General features: G+C 48.9%; 1 protein-coding gene across 3 annotated transcripts in view; it reads right to left on the bottom strand.

Moving 5' to 3' along the window:
- Nucleotides 1-621: 621 nt before the first annotated feature.
- Nucleotides 622-20,275, bottom strand: part of pald1a (phosphatase domain containing paladin 1a) — a 69,866-nt gene continuing 50,212 nt past the window's right edge. For all 3 annotated transcript variants that reach the window (XM_064314340.1, XM_064314357.1, XM_064314347.1), the window contains exons 19-20: nucleotides 9,892-10,047; nucleotides 622-2,136 (exon numbers count right to left, since the gene is read on the bottom strand). In XM_064314340.1, the coding sequence (XP_064170410.1) occupies nucleotides 1,987-2,136; nucleotides 9,892-10,047 (306 nt within the window). In that variant the 3' untranslated portion in view covers nucleotides 622-1,986. The remainder of the gene's footprint in view (nucleotides 2,137-9,891; nucleotides 10,048-20,275) is intronic.

Raw genomic sequence — 20,275 nt, 5'->3', positions numbered from 1 at the left:
GTTCTTCCATCAAACCTCAGTCCTGGTTTTAAAATAAAGCAGACATGGAACCCAGAGAAAAGCTCTTAAATAATCCCATGTACGTCTGGCAAACATAAATGGGGCTTAACTTCTATTGATGGCCTTTTGATTGACGATTCTTGCATTTGCGTGTCCAGTAGCTAAATATTTTTGCCTTCCATGGTGAAAATATTCATTGCTTTACAAAGTGACAGACAGCACAGTTACAGTATGATATTTGCGTAAAATATGAAAATACTTATTTTACAATTTTATTTGACTTATTTATACAACCATATTCTTTTGAATACAAAATCAGAAAGTTCATCTGTAACTTATTTTCCAAAAATATAATATTGTGGCTGCCTGATCTTGATGCTCTATTTGAAATTTTCACAATAGTCCAAGGATTGATCTTATCTGTTAGGGCATGCACACAAAACTATCATAAAGCTTCTAGTTTTGAGTCCATTTAAATTGAGTTTTATATACATACACTGAATTCACTGCATGGTTCTTGTAGGCGTTTTACTTGCAGTGAAGTCTTAGACGATGGCAACCTCTGTGTCTTAATGTTTTGAAGGGAGGCTAATTCTCTATATAAAAAAAAACAAAAATCTATTCATGAGAGCAGGATGAGCTTTACTTACAGTGTGAATTGTTTTCTGTCAACATGCAGGACATATCTATGATATTAACCAAGAAAATCATAAAAAAGCATCATACAGAATTTAAATTTCAGAGAAGCTTTCATGTTCTTTTGAATGCATTAACGTTTGGCACTAATGTTATGATTTCTTCACATATCCTCAGATTTATAAATTTACGATTCTGTCTATTAACTTAATTTCTTTAAACAGAATAAAAATGGTAAACACAAACCATCACATTTATCAGCAGATGCACAAACGGAGTATGATTGGAACAGGTTAGCAGTATAAAAACAAGCAGTGACAGCAGTGTTTTCTGCAAATTCAATATGAACGCAAGCCAGGGACAAGACAGCAAGATTATGAAGTTACAAGCACATGGTCTAGATTAGCGATCCACCAGGGAGTACACAGGGTTTTAGTTTGGGAGGAAGGGAGTACACAGGGTTTTAGTTTGGGAGGAAGGGAGTACACAGGGTTTTAGTTTGGGAGGAAGGGAGTACACAGGGATTTAGATTAGATAATACTGAAATGGCATGAGGGATCACTGACTGCTTTCAGGCTGGCAGAGTACCCCAACATTAGAGTTACCCAAGTTACACAATGCAGGCGTGCTCACACTGTTGTATCCATGCAGTTTTTTCCGAATGGACAGAAGAAATTAACTAAAAACATAAGAAGTAATAAAAGATATCATGGCCTGCATTGTACAGACAGCTTTGAAATGAGATTCAAGGCTTTAAACACAAACATCTTATTCTAACTCTCTCTGTTGTGGCAGCCCAGTGACGTCTCAAACCGGTGATGAGTAACAGGCCACACGGTCTCGGGCTACGGGCACCAGACAGGTCAACAGCAGTGTGAGCAGACAGAGTGTGTGTGTGTGTGTGTGTGTCCCTGACCTCCTTTCTCTTCACACGTTTAAAATATGAGCAATACGTACAGTACAGTTAGGCCAGAGCAAAACATCCTACATAAACACTGAAGAGCATATAAATCACACCATAACTGTTAAAAAAGTCTGAAATTAAAACTATTTCTATAATGGAATTTTTTTTTTTTTTTTTTTTAATGAAAGCATATTATGGGGAGCAGAGGGAGAGAGAAGGGTGGGGGTGTGCGGAGGGAGAGAGAGACGGGTGGAGGTGTGTGGAGGGAGAGAGAGACGGGTGGAGGTGTGTGGAGGGAGAGAGAGACGGGCGGAGGTGTGTGGAGGGAGAGAGAGACGGGTGGAGGTGTGTGGAGGGAGAGAGAGAAGGGTGGGGGTGTGTGGAGCGCAGGCGGCGGGGGAGGGGCCTGAGATCTTGGCGGTCCAGCGGTTCACAGTGATCCCGTCTCAGATGAAGTCCCCCCTGAACGGAAGGCTGCGGACGTGCTGTGGTTGCCAGCGGCAACGCAGCCTGGCGACAGGCCGGTCCTTCGGGTCTTCGAACTCGGAGAAGCCCAGCTGGTTCAGGATGTCATAGACCCCAGCCCTGGCAGCCACCTGAGGGGCAGAACAGGGGGCAGAACAGGGGGGTCAGAACAGGGGGGAGATCAGGGGACATGTCCTCATGAACAGACCTCCCAAAACAGCACCATCTGCACCCTGTCCATCGGTCTACTGCAGCCAAACCCGACTCTGGCCCTGGAGGCCAGCCATGCTGCTGAGGTTCATTCCTCCCCTCCAATCAGGACTGATTTAAACCCGGGACCACTCCTCTCCTCCAATAAGGACAGATTTAAACCTGGGACACCAGGTGATCTCTGACCAATCAGTGGCTTTAATCAGTTAACCATTGGGTCGAACACTAAGCATTCTTAAAACATTTAGCTGATCATCTATAGACATTCATAGCTACACATTATCGCAGTTAAACTGAACTCAGTCCATCAGCCCAGTGGTACTACATCACATTCTCAGACAGTCTGGCAGCTATAATAAGCTCTTACACTTCTGACGAGACAAGCACACAGGGGACCCCTTACGACTCCCACGCAAAACAGGGGTCAAAACAACACTGTTACCGAGGTGCAATGTGTTGGGGGAAAAGAACAAGCAAACACTGACCAAAACTGGTTTAAAAACAGCTCCAGAATCCCCAGGTAGCAGCCCCAATGACCAAACTACACTATTTATGGCAAACAGCATAGGTACCTGTTCAGGTGAAATACACTCTAACCTACAGGTACCTGTTCAGGTGAAATACACTCTAACCTACAGGTACCTGCTCAGGTGAAATGCACTCTAACCTAAGGGTACCTGTTCAGGTGAAACACACTCTAACCTACAGGTACCTGTTCAGGTGAAATACACTCTAACCTACAGGTACCTGCTCAGGTGAAATACACTCTAACCTACAGGTACCTGTTCAGGTGAAACACACTCTAACCTACAGGTACCTGTTCAGGTGAAATACACTCTAACCTACAGGTACCTGTTCAGGTGAAACACACTCTAACCTACAGGTACCTGTTCAGGTGAAACACACTCTAACCTACAGGTACCTGTTCAGGTGAAATACACTCTAACCTACAGGTACCTGTTCAGGTGAAATACACTCTAACCTACAGGTACCTGTTCAGGTGAAATACACTCTAACCTACAGGTACCTGTTCAGGTGAAACACACTCTGACCTACAGGGACTCCTCCCTCTGGGTGTTCAGCCATTTCAGCCCGACCACCATCATCCTCACTGGAGGGATGAAGGTTTGCGGTCTTGTATTTGCCCCTGGCATACGTACAGCACCCTAAAAAGTATTTTCCCGTTCCTGATTTCCTCTGTTATTGTATATTTTTCACACTGAATGGTTTCAGATCCTTCAACAGAATGTAATATTAGACAAAGGGAACCGTAGTAAACACAAAACATATTTTTAAAATGATTTTTCATCATGAAAAAAGTTTTAAAACACCCATTAAACAAAGTGAAAATCTGGAACACCTCTATCATTAAGGGTTTGTGACATATAAACATTAAAAATGTATAAATCGAGGAAAAAGGCAAAACACATCTGTATACGCATTGAAACTGAGGACCGACGGGGGCAGACCAAGCAGAGCAGGAGTAGAGATGCAATGAAAGGCATTAAAAGGGGATATGGAGAGAGGTGGAAACTGAGAACGTGAAGAAACAGAAAAAACAATAAAACATTTCCATCTGCCCTCCCTGAGCCTCCACACGCAGAGCAGGGAGGAGCAGGGAGGCCTCCACACGCAGAGCAGGGAGGAGCAGGGAGGCCTCCACACGCAGAGCAGGGAGGAGCAGGGAGGCCTCCACACGCAGAGCAGGGAGGAGCAGGGAGGCCTCCACACGCAGAGCAGGGAGGAGCAGGGAGGCCTCCACACGCAGAACAGGGAGGAGCAGGGAGGCCTCCACACACTGAACAGGGAGGAGCAGGGAGTGCCTTCAGAGGCCCCGAGGGTAACAGGGGAAAGGACAGGAACAGCAATCAGAGTTTGGGAAGGCAGAGGCTCATCAAACTCCACAGGATCTTTACTTTCTGTGTGTGTGTGTGTGTGTGTGTGTGTGTGTGTGTACAGCTAAGCTAAGAATTAGGATGAAATGCTTTCCACAGAGGTCAACAGGTCATGAGGTAAGAGACATGCGATGAAAATAGTGGCAAAGAAATTGTAAGCAATAAGCAGGAAGAGTGGAGGAAATTAAAGATGGACTGATAAACAGTGACATGAGGATTGAGGAAATCTCTATCTGATAAGACAGCAGAGGGGAAGAGGAAACGTTCAGATCATTCATGAACATTTGTGTGTGTGTGTGTGTGTGTGTGCGTGTGCGTGTGTGCGGGGTGTGTTGCGTGGCGTGGTGTGTGCTGCGGCGTGTGTGCGTGTGTGTGTTGGCTGTGCATGTGTGGTGTGTGCGTGTGCGTGTGTGTGTGTGAGTGTGTGAATAATACAGCTACATTCAGTCTGTTTTGAATGAGGGATGAAAGATGGTCTTGGATATAAAATAATAAAATCACGGGAAATATACAGATTGATAAAAAATAAAAGAGTATAAACCACACAGACTGTGAAAAGCTGAAAAATGAAACATTATTTGCATGCTATTAAAGCAGGCCAAGCTGAATGAAAATGTGGAGGTAAACATAACACAGATAATACAACTGAGAATTAAACTGTGGCAGGCTCACGCCTCAGCCAATTAAATTCCCTTCTTTAGACAGCCAGAGAAAAAACGAGTTATTTCAGGCCACTGTGAACAAACCCAGCGACTTAAACACGAAGGAGCCGTCTCTGTACTTCAGTTCTGTGGTCCGGATTAAATGTCTAAACAGGACTAAGCAGGGAACTTGAGAAAGTAAAGAAAGCCACAGGCCTCAGCCCCCAGCCCCCCCAGCCCCCCCTCCACACACCAGCCAGAGCCCCCCCGCCACCCATAGCCTCCACCTCACCAGCCAGAGCCCCCACACCAGTCAGAGCCCTCCCCCCACACCAGACAGGTTTACAGCCCTGCAGGTACCATCTGGCGTCTGCGTAGCGATGAGCAGCTCCCTCCCAGCCTGCAGCAGCCGGCTCGCTAAACAGACTAAAGGCCTCTAAAAGTGTCCCAGCTTGCTGAGTTTACTCTGCCCACTCTGTACACCCCACAGCAGGCACCCGCAAACCCTCCGCACCCCCCGCGCCCCCAGCACCCCCCCCACCCCACCCCACACACCCCCCCACCACCACCCAGCAGCATTCCTTAAAGAGGTCCCGCTCACACAAAAACACAAAATAACTATTTCTGTGTGCAAGGCTGGGCTCTCCCCAGCGTGGGCTGCTGCAGATAAAGGGCTTTCATCCACATCACAGCCTTTCAGTCCTGAGTCCCTGCCTCACATGCAGACACTTCCTGGTTCTGCTGCTTTATTCCCCAGAGTGACCGGCTACCCAACCACAGCTCCAGAGATTCCCTGGCCATTTACTCTGTCCTCGATCGGTTCCCCCGCTGCGGTTCCCTGCAGACGCAGACGCAGGAGCCCTGGGCGCACAGCTGGACCCGGCAGGCGCCGCTCGGTTCAGAGCCCCCCACCCCAAACGCCCACCGAGCCCCCACCCCAAACGCCCACCGAGCCCCCCACCCCAAACGCCCACCGAGCCCCCCACCCCAAACGCCCACCGAGCCCCCACCCCAAACGCCCACCGAGCCCCCCACCCCAAACGCCCACCGAGCCCCCCACCCCAAACGCCCACCGAGCCCCCCACCCCAAACGCCACGAGCCCCCACCCCAAGCCCCACGAGCCCCCACCCCAAACGCCACCGAGCCCCACCCCAATCCCACCCCAAACGCCCACCGAGCCCCCCACCCCAAACGCCCCAAGCCCCCACCCCAAACGCCACGAGCCCCCACCCCAAACGCCCACGAGCCCCCACCCCAAACGCCCACCGAGCCCCCCACCCCAACGCCACGGCCCCCCCCCCACCAGAGCCCCCCACCCCAACACGCCCACCAGAGCCCCCCCACCCCAAACGCCCACGAGCCCCACAACGCCACCACCCCCAAACGCCCACCGAGCCCCCACCCAAACGCCCACCGAGCCCCCACCCCAAACGCCCACGAGCCCCCAAACCCAAATGCCACAGCCCCACCCAAAGCACCGACGCCCCCACCTCATCGGACACATCCGCCCACCGCTCACCTGACTAAACGTCCAATAAGGTCAGCCTCTGCGCCATGCCTACACTTCTGCATTTCCAGCAGGACAAATGGAACCAGACCCTGCTATTCACCAGACCCTGCTTATTCATCAGACCCTGCTATTCACCAGACCCTGCTTATTCATCAGACCCTGCTATTCACCAAACCCTGTTTATTCACCAGACCCTGTTTATTCACCAGACCCTGTTTATTAAATACTCTACACCATACAGCAACTGAGCAGCAATTTGAGTCACTGTCCATCCTGTGGATATTTACCCTGGGAACTACTTTCATGCAATACATTTACATGTGTGTGTATCCATGTGAATTTGTGTGTGTGTATCTGTGTGCATGTGTGTCTGTGTATCTGTGTGTATTTGGAGGAGAAGATGTTTCCTGTACCCATAATGCTTCCTGCCGGTGCACTTGAGATGCAAATGTCTAAACTGCATTTTGTTTGCTTTATCCCTACTGGTATGCTTTCTGCTACTCAAGTGAAGGACATCAGACAGCAAATGAAATATATTTGGGCCCTTATGATGTATGTGTTTAAAAATAAATGTGCTGATGTATCCTGTGAAATAGAAGTAATTTGGAGGAGAAATGTTTCCTGTACCCATAAGCTCCTGCCGGTGCACTTGAGATGCAAATGTCTAACCTGAATTTTGTTTGCTTTATCCCTACTGGTATGCTTTCTGCTACTCAAGTGAAGGAGATCAGACAGCAAAAGAAATATATTTGGGCCCTTATGATGTATTTTATAAATGTGGACCTAAATAAAGAATTAAAATGTGTGCATGTGTGTATCCGTGTGCATGTGTGTGAGTGTGTGTGTGTGTGTGTGCATGTGCCAATCAGACATAATGGCTGCACTATACTGACTCTTGAGCCCGGTCTCTCTCTGTCTAATCGCCTGCTTCTGCTCCGCTAATGGTGCTTCCTGGAGCCCAGCTGCACGCTCCTACAGCTGCAGAGCAGGAAGAGAGAGCGCTAGCTTCCTGCCCCCACCCGCCCACCCCACTCTCAGCCTCATAAGCCAATAACTCTAATGGCATATGCACTTTATTCTGATGTGTAGTGCAATCCTTCAATCCAAGTAGCAGGGAAAATGCTGGAGTTAAAATGACTGCTCATGGCTGTACTACGATGATCACCATAGAAATTATTCTATTCCAGGTACGCTTCCAGACAGAGCTGGCATGTTGGGTTCATGTGGATCTCATGCACACATGGGTGTCTCGTGGTGTAGTCCGTAGAGCACTGCCCCATGCTCATTACGAGCAGCGACGTCGGCGGTTCGAATCCCAACCGTGCAACCTTTGTCGCACATCTCCCCCTCTCTCTTCCCCTGTTCTTCCCTTCTCTCTACACTGTTCTGTCCAATAAAGCTGAAAAAAGCCCCCACACACACGCAAACACACACACACACACACACGCATACGCACGCGCACACGCAAACACACACGCACACGCACACAAACACACACACGCCCCTTCCTGTATGGTGGCCTTGTGCAGGGATGTCTTTACTCCAGACAGGGCCTACTCACAGCCGCACAGCGAGTCTCGGCTCTGGAGAAGGTGTGGCACCACACAGGTGCTGTCAGGTCAGGATCACAGGTCAGACACACGCGTCAGGGAGAGCCTAGGGCATTCTGGGACTGACATATGTTAGGGTGAGCCTGGGGCATTCTAGTGTCTCTACAGACCAGAGCACGTACAAAAGTCTGGTGTCTCTACAGACCAGCACACGTACTGTACAAGCGCCTGGTGTCTCTGTACAAGCGCGTGGTCTCTACAGACACAGACAGTCTCCCTACGGCTTCCTGCCTTGGCTACTGCTATCAGGCTGCATGTTTGTTCAGCCATTATTAATGGATGTTTTCCCTGGAATTTCACACTAACAGTCAGTGGCGAAACAAACATGACAAATTCCACAACAGAACTCCACGTATGAAACTAATGTACCATATATGGTGTGACACAGATGTGTGCCTTACTGAGATTAGTTTGCCATATTTGGGCAAGGAATCGGTTATACATTTTAAAAAAATTGTATTTGAATGCCATTTTAATCACCAATGAATTGAGAAATGTAATGTAAAATATTTGCAAAGCAGTATATTGAAACATGAACCCTCAATGGATTATTTAGCATTCTTACCACACACAGAAACTGTGTACAACAGCGTACAACTGCTGTGTGTTGACCGACTACCCAGGCAGAGGCTGCAGAGGTAGACAGTCCTTCGTTTGGAATGCACATAAATTTGGCGGTTCACTGTAGGAACACAGCTGGTCAAACCTGGCCAAACGGTGAATGTAGCAACAAAAGCAAAGCTTGCCATCATTATGAAGTTCAACGTGCAAAGGGCCACGATACAATGGAGCGAGAATAAGCTCGTAAATTCCTGGGGGGAGGACGAAAGAAGCTCTGGTTACGGTTCACAGCACACAAACACACAAAATGGCCGCCGTTTAAGAGCGTTCGCCACCTCTCCACTTCTGAAAGCAGATCACTGCAGGCCACTTCCTGAAACCTGGAGAGGAATACTGCTTTGGCCTTACGGGCCTTGTGCACGAGACAAATTGACGATCTTTAACTTAAATTCCAGAAATTACTTCAAATCTACAAATCCCTTACAATGCCACAGTGCATTTTTATAAAATCAACTACTTTATGTCTTTCATACTGTACCAACTTCTACTCGCGTAATGGCCCTTTAATGCAAACGATGGAATGGAGTCGTTTCCATTCATTTCTACTACGTACGTATGTACGATCGGCATGAGGTAGACTCCCTGGCAGCATAGCGGGGGAGACAAGGTGTGATGGGCAGGGCATATGGATGGGTATGGTTTACGGTTAGGTGTGGGGGTAGGTTAGGTGTGTGAGGTTAGGGTAGGTGCATGTGGGGGTTGGTAGGGTTAGGGTGTGTGTGTGGGTGGTGGTGAGGAGGGGTTAGGGTTAGGGTGTGTGTGGGGGTTATAGGGGGTGTGTGTGGGGTTAGGGGTTTGGGTGTGTAGGGGGGTTAGGGTTAGTTAGGTGCGTGTGGGGGTTAGGGTTAGATTAGGGTGTGTGTGGGTAGGTTAGGGTTAGGGTTAGGGTGCGTGTGGGGGGTTAGGTGGGAGTTAGGATTGTGGGGTTAGGGTTAGGGTGTGGGGATTAGGGTTAGGGTGTGTGTGGGGGTTAGGGTTAGGTTGGTGTGTGGGGTTAGGTTAGGTGTGCATGTGGGGGTTAGGTTAGGGTGTGTGGGGTTGGTTAGGGTTAGGGTGTGTGTGGGGGTTAGGGTTAAGGGTGTGTGGGGTTGGTTAGGGTTAGGGTGTGTGTAGGTTGGGGATGTGAGGGTTAGGGTTAGGTGTGTGGGGGTTAGGGTTAGGGTGCATGTGAGGTTAGGGGTGTGTGGGTTAGGGTTAGGGTGCTGTGGGGGTTAGGGTTAGGGTGCGTGTGGGGTTAGGGTTAGGGTTAGGGTGCATGTGGGGGTTAGGGTTAGGGTGCGTGTGGGGATTAGGGTTAGGGTTAGGGTGTGTGTGGGGGTTAGGGTTAGGGTTAGGGTGTGTGTGGGGGTTAGGGTTAGGGTTAGGGTGTGTGTGGGGGTTAGGGATGCCGGGTCTAACCTGGTACATCCAGGCGCTGAAGGGCCGTTGCCAGGCGTCCTTCTTCTCCAGGTGCAGGTAGGTGTTGAAGAGGATGAGGTAAACGTAGCGCTCCAGGTACTGCAGGCTCTTCAGCAGCAGCTGCTGCATCTCCTGCTCTGCCTTCCCTGGCTTGATCTAGGGGGAGACACACCTTTCAGACCACGCAAGGAAAAATAAAACGACCCTTTCCCATCGCCACACACACACACACACACACCCCGTTGGTCACTATCCATACTATAACCTCTGATCAGCCCCACAGCATGGTCCACAAACAAGCCTCCTGAACAGAACACAACATGCACTGCATCGGCCGGGACAAAGGACTGAGGGAAAGACTCCTAGGGCTGCTTTATAAACAGGACCCGGCCTGCTCGCAACTGATCTGCAAACACCCCATCTCCACTGCAAACACACCATCTCCACTGCAAACACACCATCTCCACTGCAAATACACCATCTCCACTGCAAACACACCATACACCATCTCCACTGCAAATACACCATCTCCACTGCAAACACACCATCTCCACTGCAAACACACCATACACCACCTCCACTGCAAATACACCATCTCCACTGCAAACACACCATCTCCACTGCAAACACACCATCTCCACTGCAAATACACCATACACCATCTCCACTGCAAATACACCATCTCCACTGCAAACACACCATACACCATCTCCACTGCAAATACACCATACACCATCTCCACTGCAAACAACTCTCCCTGACAGAATACACATCACTGCAATGACACAAAGACCAAACTCCACTGCAAAACAGCCTGAATTCTGCAAACACACCATCTCCACTGCAATAACACACCATCTCCACTGCAAACACACCATCTCCACTGCAAAACACCATACACCATCTCCACTGCAAATACACCATCTCCACTGCAAACACCCCATCTCCACTGCAAATACACCATCTTCACTGATTTCTTGTACAACACTGTCAGAGCACTGAGGACATTTCAGGGCTTTTCTTTTCATACACAACTAATTCACAGCAGGGAATAATTCACTGCTAGCAAAACTTTGCCCACAGATCCACCCAAGTAAACAAAAAACCCTCATACAGGTTTGTTAGGCAGCAGTTGTGCATGAGCATTTGTTGTGCGTTTGATCACAATGATGTCCAATATCTTCTTAATAGAACAGCAACGGGATGAAAGGCAAAAAAATTAACTGAAGTTTTGGCTCCTTTAATCTTTGTATCAGACTAATCTGATGAAACTGAGTCTGAATCCTTGCGCTTGCCTTTTTAAACTCTATCTGTTCCCTTTCTGCTGTGCGACTCCTTATTGAGATTCACTTCAAAGCATCACAGAGAGAGAGGGGAGTGGAGTCACAGACCAGCATGCACAGAGAGGAGAGTGGAGTCACAGACCAGCATGCACAGAGAGGGGAGTGGAGTCACAGACGAGCATGCACATAGAGGGGAGTGGAGTCACAGACAATGCGGGATGCACAAGAGATGAGAGGAGGGAGTCACAGACCAGCATGCACAGAGAGGGAAGTGGAGTCACAGACCAGCATGCACAGAGAGGGGAGTGGAGTCACAGACGAGCATGCACAGAGAGGGGAGTGGAGTCACAGACGAGCATGCACAGAGAGGGGAGTGGAGTCACAGACGAGCATGCACAGAGAGGAGAGCGGAGTCACAGAAGAGCATGCACAGAGAGGAGAGCGGAGTCACAGATGAGCATGCACAGAGAGGAGAGGAGCAGTGGAGCACAGCGGAAGAGTCACAGATGAGCATGCAGCGGGAGAGGAGTCACAGAGAGCATGCAGAGGGAGTCACAGACGAGCATGCACAGAGAGGAGAGTGGAGTCACAGACGAGCATGCACAGCGAGGGGAGAGGGCAGCACATCTCCTGGGCTTTCACACGTTATATCTGTGAAGCAGAAACCTGCCCAGCTGCAGCAAACAGAGCCACTGAGAAAAACAAACCCACAGCAGTAAATCAGCCCGGGGGAGTGGGGGGGGGGGGCGGCAAGGGGCAGGTCAGAGGGGGCAGAGGCAGGGGGCAGGAGGTGCAGGGGGGAGACAGAGGCAGGGGTGGGGGCAGGGGGAAGGAGGTGCAGGGGGGGAGACAGAGGCAGGGGTGGGGGCAGGGGGGTGGTTATTGCTGTAGAAGGAGAGCGTGGCACAGGAATGAGACAAACAAATGGGCTTTTTTCCATGAAGGCTGCATTATAGTGCTTAGCAACCAGTGGTGAGGAAAGAGAAAAAATAAACAATGATAACGACAGAGAGAGAGAGGGGGTGAAAAAATACCCCAAAGTCTGATTCTGATGAGGAGTTTCATTAAAATCCTTCAGTCTTAGAAGTGGAACTGGTAATGCACAAACACTTGAAAGTACAAATTGCAAAGACTCAGTTCTGTCAGCCTTGAAATATGCTGCTACTGCTAATAGCGTTCATAATGGACATCTTAACAAAGCCTCATAATATTAAAGATGTCATATTGGTTTGAGAGAAACCCTATGCGTTTGTCACGCAGGAACATCTAGTGGTCTATCAGGCAAGAAGTGCTCACCTTGAGTGGTTTTGAAATAGTCATATTTATTATTCAGACAAGAAAAACTGAGCGACAGACAATAATATAAACAATACAGATCAAAGGACACCAGGAAACGCAGGACCCTGTGATTTAAGTTCAGATAGTAAAATATGACCAATTACTCGTCGGCTGTTAAGTCACCAGCACAACAACGGACAACAGAAAACTGAGAAAACAACTTGTGTCAGTAAAACTACATCGGCATCCATAAGATATGCATAATTTCTGAAGCATTCATATCTACAGTAACTGTACTACAAACATTTCCGATGTAGTACTCTTTCCCCATTAACCAAATTATGAAGATTTCTGAAGTAGTACTGTTTCCCCAGAAACAAAGCTACAAAGACTTCTGATGTTATCGTTTCCCCAGTAACAGAACTACAAAAGGATGTTACCTTGAGTACTACCTGCGCCATGCTAGGAGTTTCCATCCTGCCAGTGATCAGTTTAAAAACGTCTTTCAAAAAATCTTTTTTTCTCTCACCCCACAGAACTTTCTTTGGATGAATTTGAGGTCACAATATGCTTTCATTGTTATTATTAACAAATGGAATCAGCCAATTTCTCAGACTGAAGAATAAAACAGCCAGAGGTACATTAACAGTTTTTAAACACCACCGTGCAAATACAAAAATTAGTGTTTATACAAATAGATGATGTGGAAAAAACTGGAGAAACCACTCCTCAAGGACCCAAGCAAGTATTTCTGCAATTCCTCCGGAAACAGAGCGTTTAAAATAACTATCCCAGCATTCCTGCGTGCCTGGCTTCCCAGGAGGGAAACCCCTGGCCTCATTTTCAGGGGGGTTCAGGGGAACGAGGACTTTCAGATGGTTTCCGATTGGCTGGCAGCACCTTTAAGGCAAACTGTTTCACAGAGGAGTTTAAGCACAAGATCCTTTCCCTGACAGACAGGAAGAAAGCGTCTGCCTCCAGTCTGACAATCATATGGCAGTCCTTTTTGGATTTATGCAATAAGAAACATTATTAAGGATTTTACCATTCAATGATGTGTGTGAAGTGACAAAGACTACTGAATTTTATGTCCATAGATCTTATTTTGGTTGGTGGTGGGGAAACTAAACTTTTAACCATTTTTCTTTGTACCCCACGTTGGAATGACTAAATGCTATTTCACTGCTTCAATGTCAATGATAAGCTCCTGCCACTCAGCTAAAACGCAACATTCATTCCATGCAACAGACATAACAAACACAACCTATTTGCGCAATATGTTTGGAACCAGAGAAGACGTGCACAACCCACATGTATCCCCTGACGACCAATAACAACGTGTCATTATTTTTTACCATTTTACACAACCTGGGACCGGGATCAGGCAGGGAGCCCAGTCACCTCCTGTAGCACTTCCACACAGGGAATTATGGGAGCCCAGTCACCTCCTGTAGCGCTTCCACACAGGGAATTATGGGAGCCCAGTCACCTCCTGTAGCACTTCCACACAGGTATGGGCCAGTCACCTCCGCGCTTCCCACAGGATAGGGAGCCCAGTCACCTCCTGTAGCGACTTCCACACAGGGAATTATGGGAGCCCAGTCACCTTCTGTAGCACTTCCACACAGGAAGGCCATATCTTACTGGGATGGGGCCCAGCATCAGCCTTACATTGAGCAGACCCTTTGCACTTCCACACAGGGAATTATGGGAGCCCAGTCACCTCATGAGCCAATACACTGGAGCAGAGGAACCGTTAGGAATGTAAGGCCCCTAAATGAAAGCATTCAGCCCCTGAGGCCGTACAGTCTTAGAGTGGACTGGAAGAAAACGGCACACCACAAGCCACACTACAATTCAGGCGTTAGAGGTCAAGGTGGCCTCTAACACTGCCACAGAAGGGCACATCTGTGACATTTATCTATCAAATAATACAATGCTGATCACATTTTCCAAGTTTCATACATTGCGTCCACGCACGCACACACACACACATATATATATACTGCGTTTGGCTTTATGTCTTTTCTCTGAAGCTCAAAGCCAGGCATGCTGCTCTTTGAAGCGAATCAAGAGACCTTGAACAATCACTAGAGGCATACTACACACCTCTGATCAGGACTGCGTAGCCTAGCGACGCACCACTACAAACCAGTGCTGATGTATGCACTGACATCATCAAATGCCTTTGGTGGTGAATAACCCGCCCCCCCCACCTCCTCCCCCAGTAACTGGGCAGTGTGGCTGCCTGGTATCTGCTGACTGGGCTTCTCCTGAGTGATGAATCAGTGCTGAGCAGAAACTGGCTCCTTTGTGCGGCCTTCACTGCTGCAGGCCTTGGGGCGGCCCTGGCACTGGCTCAGTCACACGCGTCTGAGAGTGCGTTTGGCGGCAAGGCCTCGGAGCTGCAGCTGCGCGGAGCGAGGGCAATCAGCCGCGGGCTCAGCCACGCATGCAGCCTGCATACAGACCGCCAAGAGATCAGCGCCATGAGAGCAGCGCCAAGAGAGCAGGGCCAAGAGAGCAGGGCCAAGAGATCAGCGCCAAGAGAGCAGGGCCAAGAGATCAGCGCCAAGAGATCAACGCCCAGCGAGCAAGAGAGCAGTGCCAAGACAGCAACGCCAAGAGGGCAGCACCAAGAGAGCAGCATCAAGAGATCAGCACCAAGAGATCATCCCTATACCCACAGTGCTATCCTATTCCTATACCCACAGTGCTGTCCTATCCCTATACCCACAGTGCTATCCTATCCCTATACCCACAGTGCTATCCTATCCCTATACCCACAGTGCTATCCTATCCCTATACCCACAGTGCTGTCCTATCCCTATACCCACAGTGCTATCCTATCCCTATACCCACAGTGCTGTCCTATCCCTATACCCACAGTGCTGTCCTATCCCTATACCCACAGTGCTATCCTATCCCTATACCCACAGTGCTATCCTATCCCTATACCCACAGTGCTATCCTATCCCTATACCCACAGTGCTATCCTAACCCTATACCCACAGTGCTGTCCTATCCCTATACCCACAGTGCTATCCTATCCCTATACCCTCTCTCCCAGCCGGCAGGACAGTACCCAACAGGAGAAATCAGCCCCATAATGGACAGATTTAATCTGCCCCCCGTGAACCACAGGTGAGGCCTCATCCTCTGCATAACGAGCTGCTGTTTGCACCTCTAAACCAAGCTGTGAGGCAGCTGCTCAGCCCCCCGGCCCAGGAGCGATTACCCCCCCACACCCCCTTAAACCAGCAGGGCATGTGCATTAGCCACATCCAATTAAATCAGTAATCTCTCATTTAACATTCACAAAAGGCACCACGATTCCAACAGGAAGAACTTTTCCCATCAGGATATATTGAGCAAATTGGCTTAAATACGCAAATGGACATTCGGCCAATTAATGCTACAGGGGTCCGTCCTGAAGAGCCAGCGAGTAAACGGACCAATGAGAGGGGGGGGGGAACAGCAGGAGTGTTCCATTCCCTTTCTCCTGCGCTCTCTCCAAACTGCTACTGTTAATACATGTGGGCGAGTCAGCTGATGCCCCCCCCCACCCCACCCACAGGTGACATGCACCCAGTGGCCTCTTTATTAGGAACACCTCGTTAAGGCAAACAGTGCGCTCCTCCAAACAGCAAATAATCCAGCAGCTGCAGCTGAACACATGAAGCCTGCAGACGTGGGGAAGAGGTTCAGCGGTCAAGCATTAGAACGGCCAATAAGGCTGAACCAAGCAACTCTGACTGCTGTGTGATTGGACTGTGTGAGTATTTTGACTGTTGTGTGATTGGACTGTGTGAGTATTTTGACTGTTGTGTGATTGGACTGTGTGAGTATTTTGACTGTTGTGTGATTGGACTGTGTGGGTATTTTGACTGTTGTATGATTGGACTGTGTGAGTATTTTGACTGTTGTGTGATTGGACTGTGTGGGTATTTTGACTGTTGTATGATTGGACTGTGTGAGAATTTTGCCTGTTGCATGATTGGACTGTGTGAGTATTTTGACTGTTGTGTGATTGGACTGTGTGGGTATTTTGACTGTTGTATAATTGGACTGTGTGAGTATTTTGACTGTTGTATAATTGGACTGTGTGGGATTTGACTGTTGTATGATTGGACGGTGGATTTGCTGTTGATGATGGGGAGTGTGTGATTGGACTGTGTGGTATTTGTGACTGTGTGATGACTTGTTTGACTGTTGATGATTGGACTGTGTGAGTATTTTGACTGTTGTATGATTGGACTGTGTGAGTATTTTGACTGTTGTGTGTTGGACGTGTGGTATTTTGTATCGTTGATAAATTGACCTGTGATAGTTTGACAGTTGTACAGAATGTTGTTCTGATCAGAAACACGACTCTGTGACTGGTCTGTACATTGACAGAAATGTGTGTGAAAAGAAGTAGAGAATGTGATGACAAGTTAGAAATGTGTGATGAACAGAAAGTTTAGAGAATGGTGTGATGAACAGAGACTCCAGGGAGCAGCAGTTCTGTGGCCAAAAACGCCTCGTTACTGAGAGGCCACAGAGGAGAACGAGGCAGAGAACAGGGAAAAAAAACACCGCCTGGTCTGATGAATCTCAGTTTCTGCTGTGACATGCAGATGGTAGGGTCAGATTTTGGCACAAACAGCTCAAATCCACGGATCCATCCTGCCTCCTGTTAATGGTGCAGGCTGCTGGTGGTGGTGTAATGGTGTGGGTAATGTTTTCTTGGCACACATTAGGCCCCTTAGTACCCACTGAGCATCGTTTGAAAGCCACAGCATGCCTAAGCGTTTCTTCTGACCATGTACATCCCTTTATGGCCACAGTCCACCATTTTGGAAATGGATGCCTCCAGCAGGGTAATCCGCCACATCACAAACCATGCATCATCTCAAGCTGGTTCCATGAACATGAGTGACTCAGTTCACTCCAGTGGCCTGCACAGCCCCCAGATCTGAACCGTACAGAGAACCTCTGGGTTGAGGTGGAAAGGGAGGTTTGCAGCATGAATGTGCGGCCAGAAATGTTCGGGAAATGTATGATGTCATGAGTCAGCATGGACCTCAATCCCTAAGGAATGTTTCCAGAACCTTGTTGCATCCAGGATGTGGAGAATCCAGGCTGTTCCAGAGGCAAAAAGGGTGTGTGTGAGTGTGAATGTGTGTGTGTGTGTGTGTGTGTGTTAGTGTGAGTGTGTGTGCGTGCGCATGCATGCACATCAAACCAGCGATAGAGTTTAACCACTGAAAAGCCTTGAAAAGCTTTTTATTCCTCAAATAAAACGCACACCTGTGCAGATGGTAATTACTCAGTGGCACCAGTTAGCTTTGTCCTAGAAGCCATTTCCAAAATTTCTGTTAAGCAAAAAAATGTAAAAAACCAAACGATGTTCATTTAATTAGTGACAGCCATCTGTGTTTTAGCGGCGTCATAAAAGCCAAGACACGATGAATATCACAGAAAAAGCACAAACACCACATACGACATCACCACAACACAACAAGCCCACCACATCGCACACACAACACACACACACACAACACAAACCTCCCGCACACACAGACACAACACTACACACACACACACACACACACACACACACACACAACACATACCGCACACACAGCCTCACACACACACAACACATACCGCACACACACCCACACACACACAACACATACCGCACACACAGCCTCACACACACACAACACATACCGCACACACAGCCTCACACACACACACAACACATACCGCACACACAGCCTCACACACACACACACACCACATACCGCACACACAGCCTCACACACACACACAACACATACCGCACACACAGCCTCACACACACACACACACACACCACACACCACACACACACACACACACACATACCGCACACACAGCCTCACACACACACATACCGCACACACAGCCACACACACCACACCCACACACCTACACACACCTCACACACAACCACCACACACACACACATACCGCACACACAGCCTCACACACACACACACACACATACCGCACACACAGCCTCACACACACACCACAAACACACAGCCTCACACACACACACCACATACCGCACACACAGCCTCACACACACATACACACACACACACACACACAACCGCACCACAGCTCACACCACACACACAGCCACACACCACACACACCACACACACCACACACACAACACAACACACACACACACGCACACACGCCTCACACACACACACACACACACACACAACACATACCGCCACACACCCACACACACACACCACACAACACAACCGCACACACAGCCTCACACACACACACAACACATACCGCACACACACAGCCTCACACACACACACACATACACACATCACATACCCAACACAGCCTCATACACACACACCACATACTGCACACACACACAGCCTCACACATACATACACACGCGCACACACACACACACACGCACCACATACCGCACACACACACACACACAGGCTAGCCACAGGAGCTCAGTCATGCACATTGCAAATGGTTCCCTGTAGAAAATATTGATTGTTCATAATGCTCGCGTGCGGTCTGCCATTTTGCCGTCTGAGGAACAGGACCCGGGGGCAGGAGGGGCAGGTTCTGTTGTTTCTGTTTTCTCTGAAATGATGAGTGCGCTGGTGAAAGCAGCACTTTTCCCCCCCATGCCTGCTCTCTCATTACCTGAGCATGTGGTTAGCAGGAGCCCCAGGCCCCACGCTAACCACCCCAGAAACACGCCTAGCGCTCCTGAAGCGTCTGAAGCGTCCGACAGAGTCAAAGAGCCAGAGGTGAGACAGAGGAACGCGGTCATGACCCCTCCACCTCCCTCACTCTGTCCAGCCTGACCTTGTCAAGGTTGGGGTTGGGGTTTGGGTTGGGGTTGGGGTTGGGACACACTGAGCAGAGTGTCCACAGACACACAGCCCAACTGTACCATTAAGACACCACACGCTGCACTGAAACAAAGGCAGAAAAGCCACTTCCCCCATCGCTGCACCGACTGTCAATTAACCCAGTATCTGCATTACTAAAGGCCAATGGAAAAAACGAACAACCTTCATATGTGTGTGTGTGTGTGTGTGTGTGTGTGTGTGTGTGTGTCAGTGTGCGTGCCTGTGTGTGTGTGTGTGTGTGTGTGTGTGTGTATGTGCGCATGGTTGTGTGTGCCAGTGTGCATGCCTGTATGTGTGTGTGTGTGTGTGTGTGTTAGGCATGCTGCTGTGTGTTGTGCATGTGCATGTGTGTGTGTGTGTGTGGTGCTGTGTGTGTGTGTGTGTCAGTGTGTCAGTATGCCTGTGTGTGTGTGTGTCGTGTGCATGCTGTTGTGTTGTGTTCAGTGTGCATGCCTGTGTGTGTGTGCGTGTGCATGTGTCAGTGTGCATGCCTGTATGTGTGTGTGTGTGCTGTGCGTGTGTCGTGTGCATGTGTCAGTGTGTATGCCTGTATGTGTGTGTGTATGCGTCAGTGTGCATGCCTGTATGTGTGTGTGTGTCAATGTGCATGCCTGTGTGTGTGTGTGTGTGTGTGTGTGTGTGTGTGTGCGTGTGTCAGTGTGCATGCCTGTAGGTGTGTGTGTGTGTGCGCACGCTGTGTAAAATTATCCAATGAGTAGCTGCTTATGAAATGGAAAACTCACCAGCGTAATTCTGAATGGCCAGAGGCTCATCACAATCAGCGCTGATGATTAAAATCACTATACCATTAAATGTGCTTATTTCCCTTAACCACACTCACACACAGACTACATCACACACACACACACACACACACACTCT

The sequence above is a fragment of the Anguilla rostrata genome, chromosome 2 (genome assembly GCF_018555375.3).
Source record: "Anguilla rostrata isolate EN2019 chromosome 2, ASM1855537v3, whole genome shotgun sequence".
NCBI lineage: Eukaryota > Metazoa > Chordata > Actinopteri > Anguilliformes > Anguillidae > Anguilla > Anguilla rostrata.
Note: the sequence above shows the minus strand (reverse complement) of the source record. Positions and strands in the feature narration are given on the sequence as shown.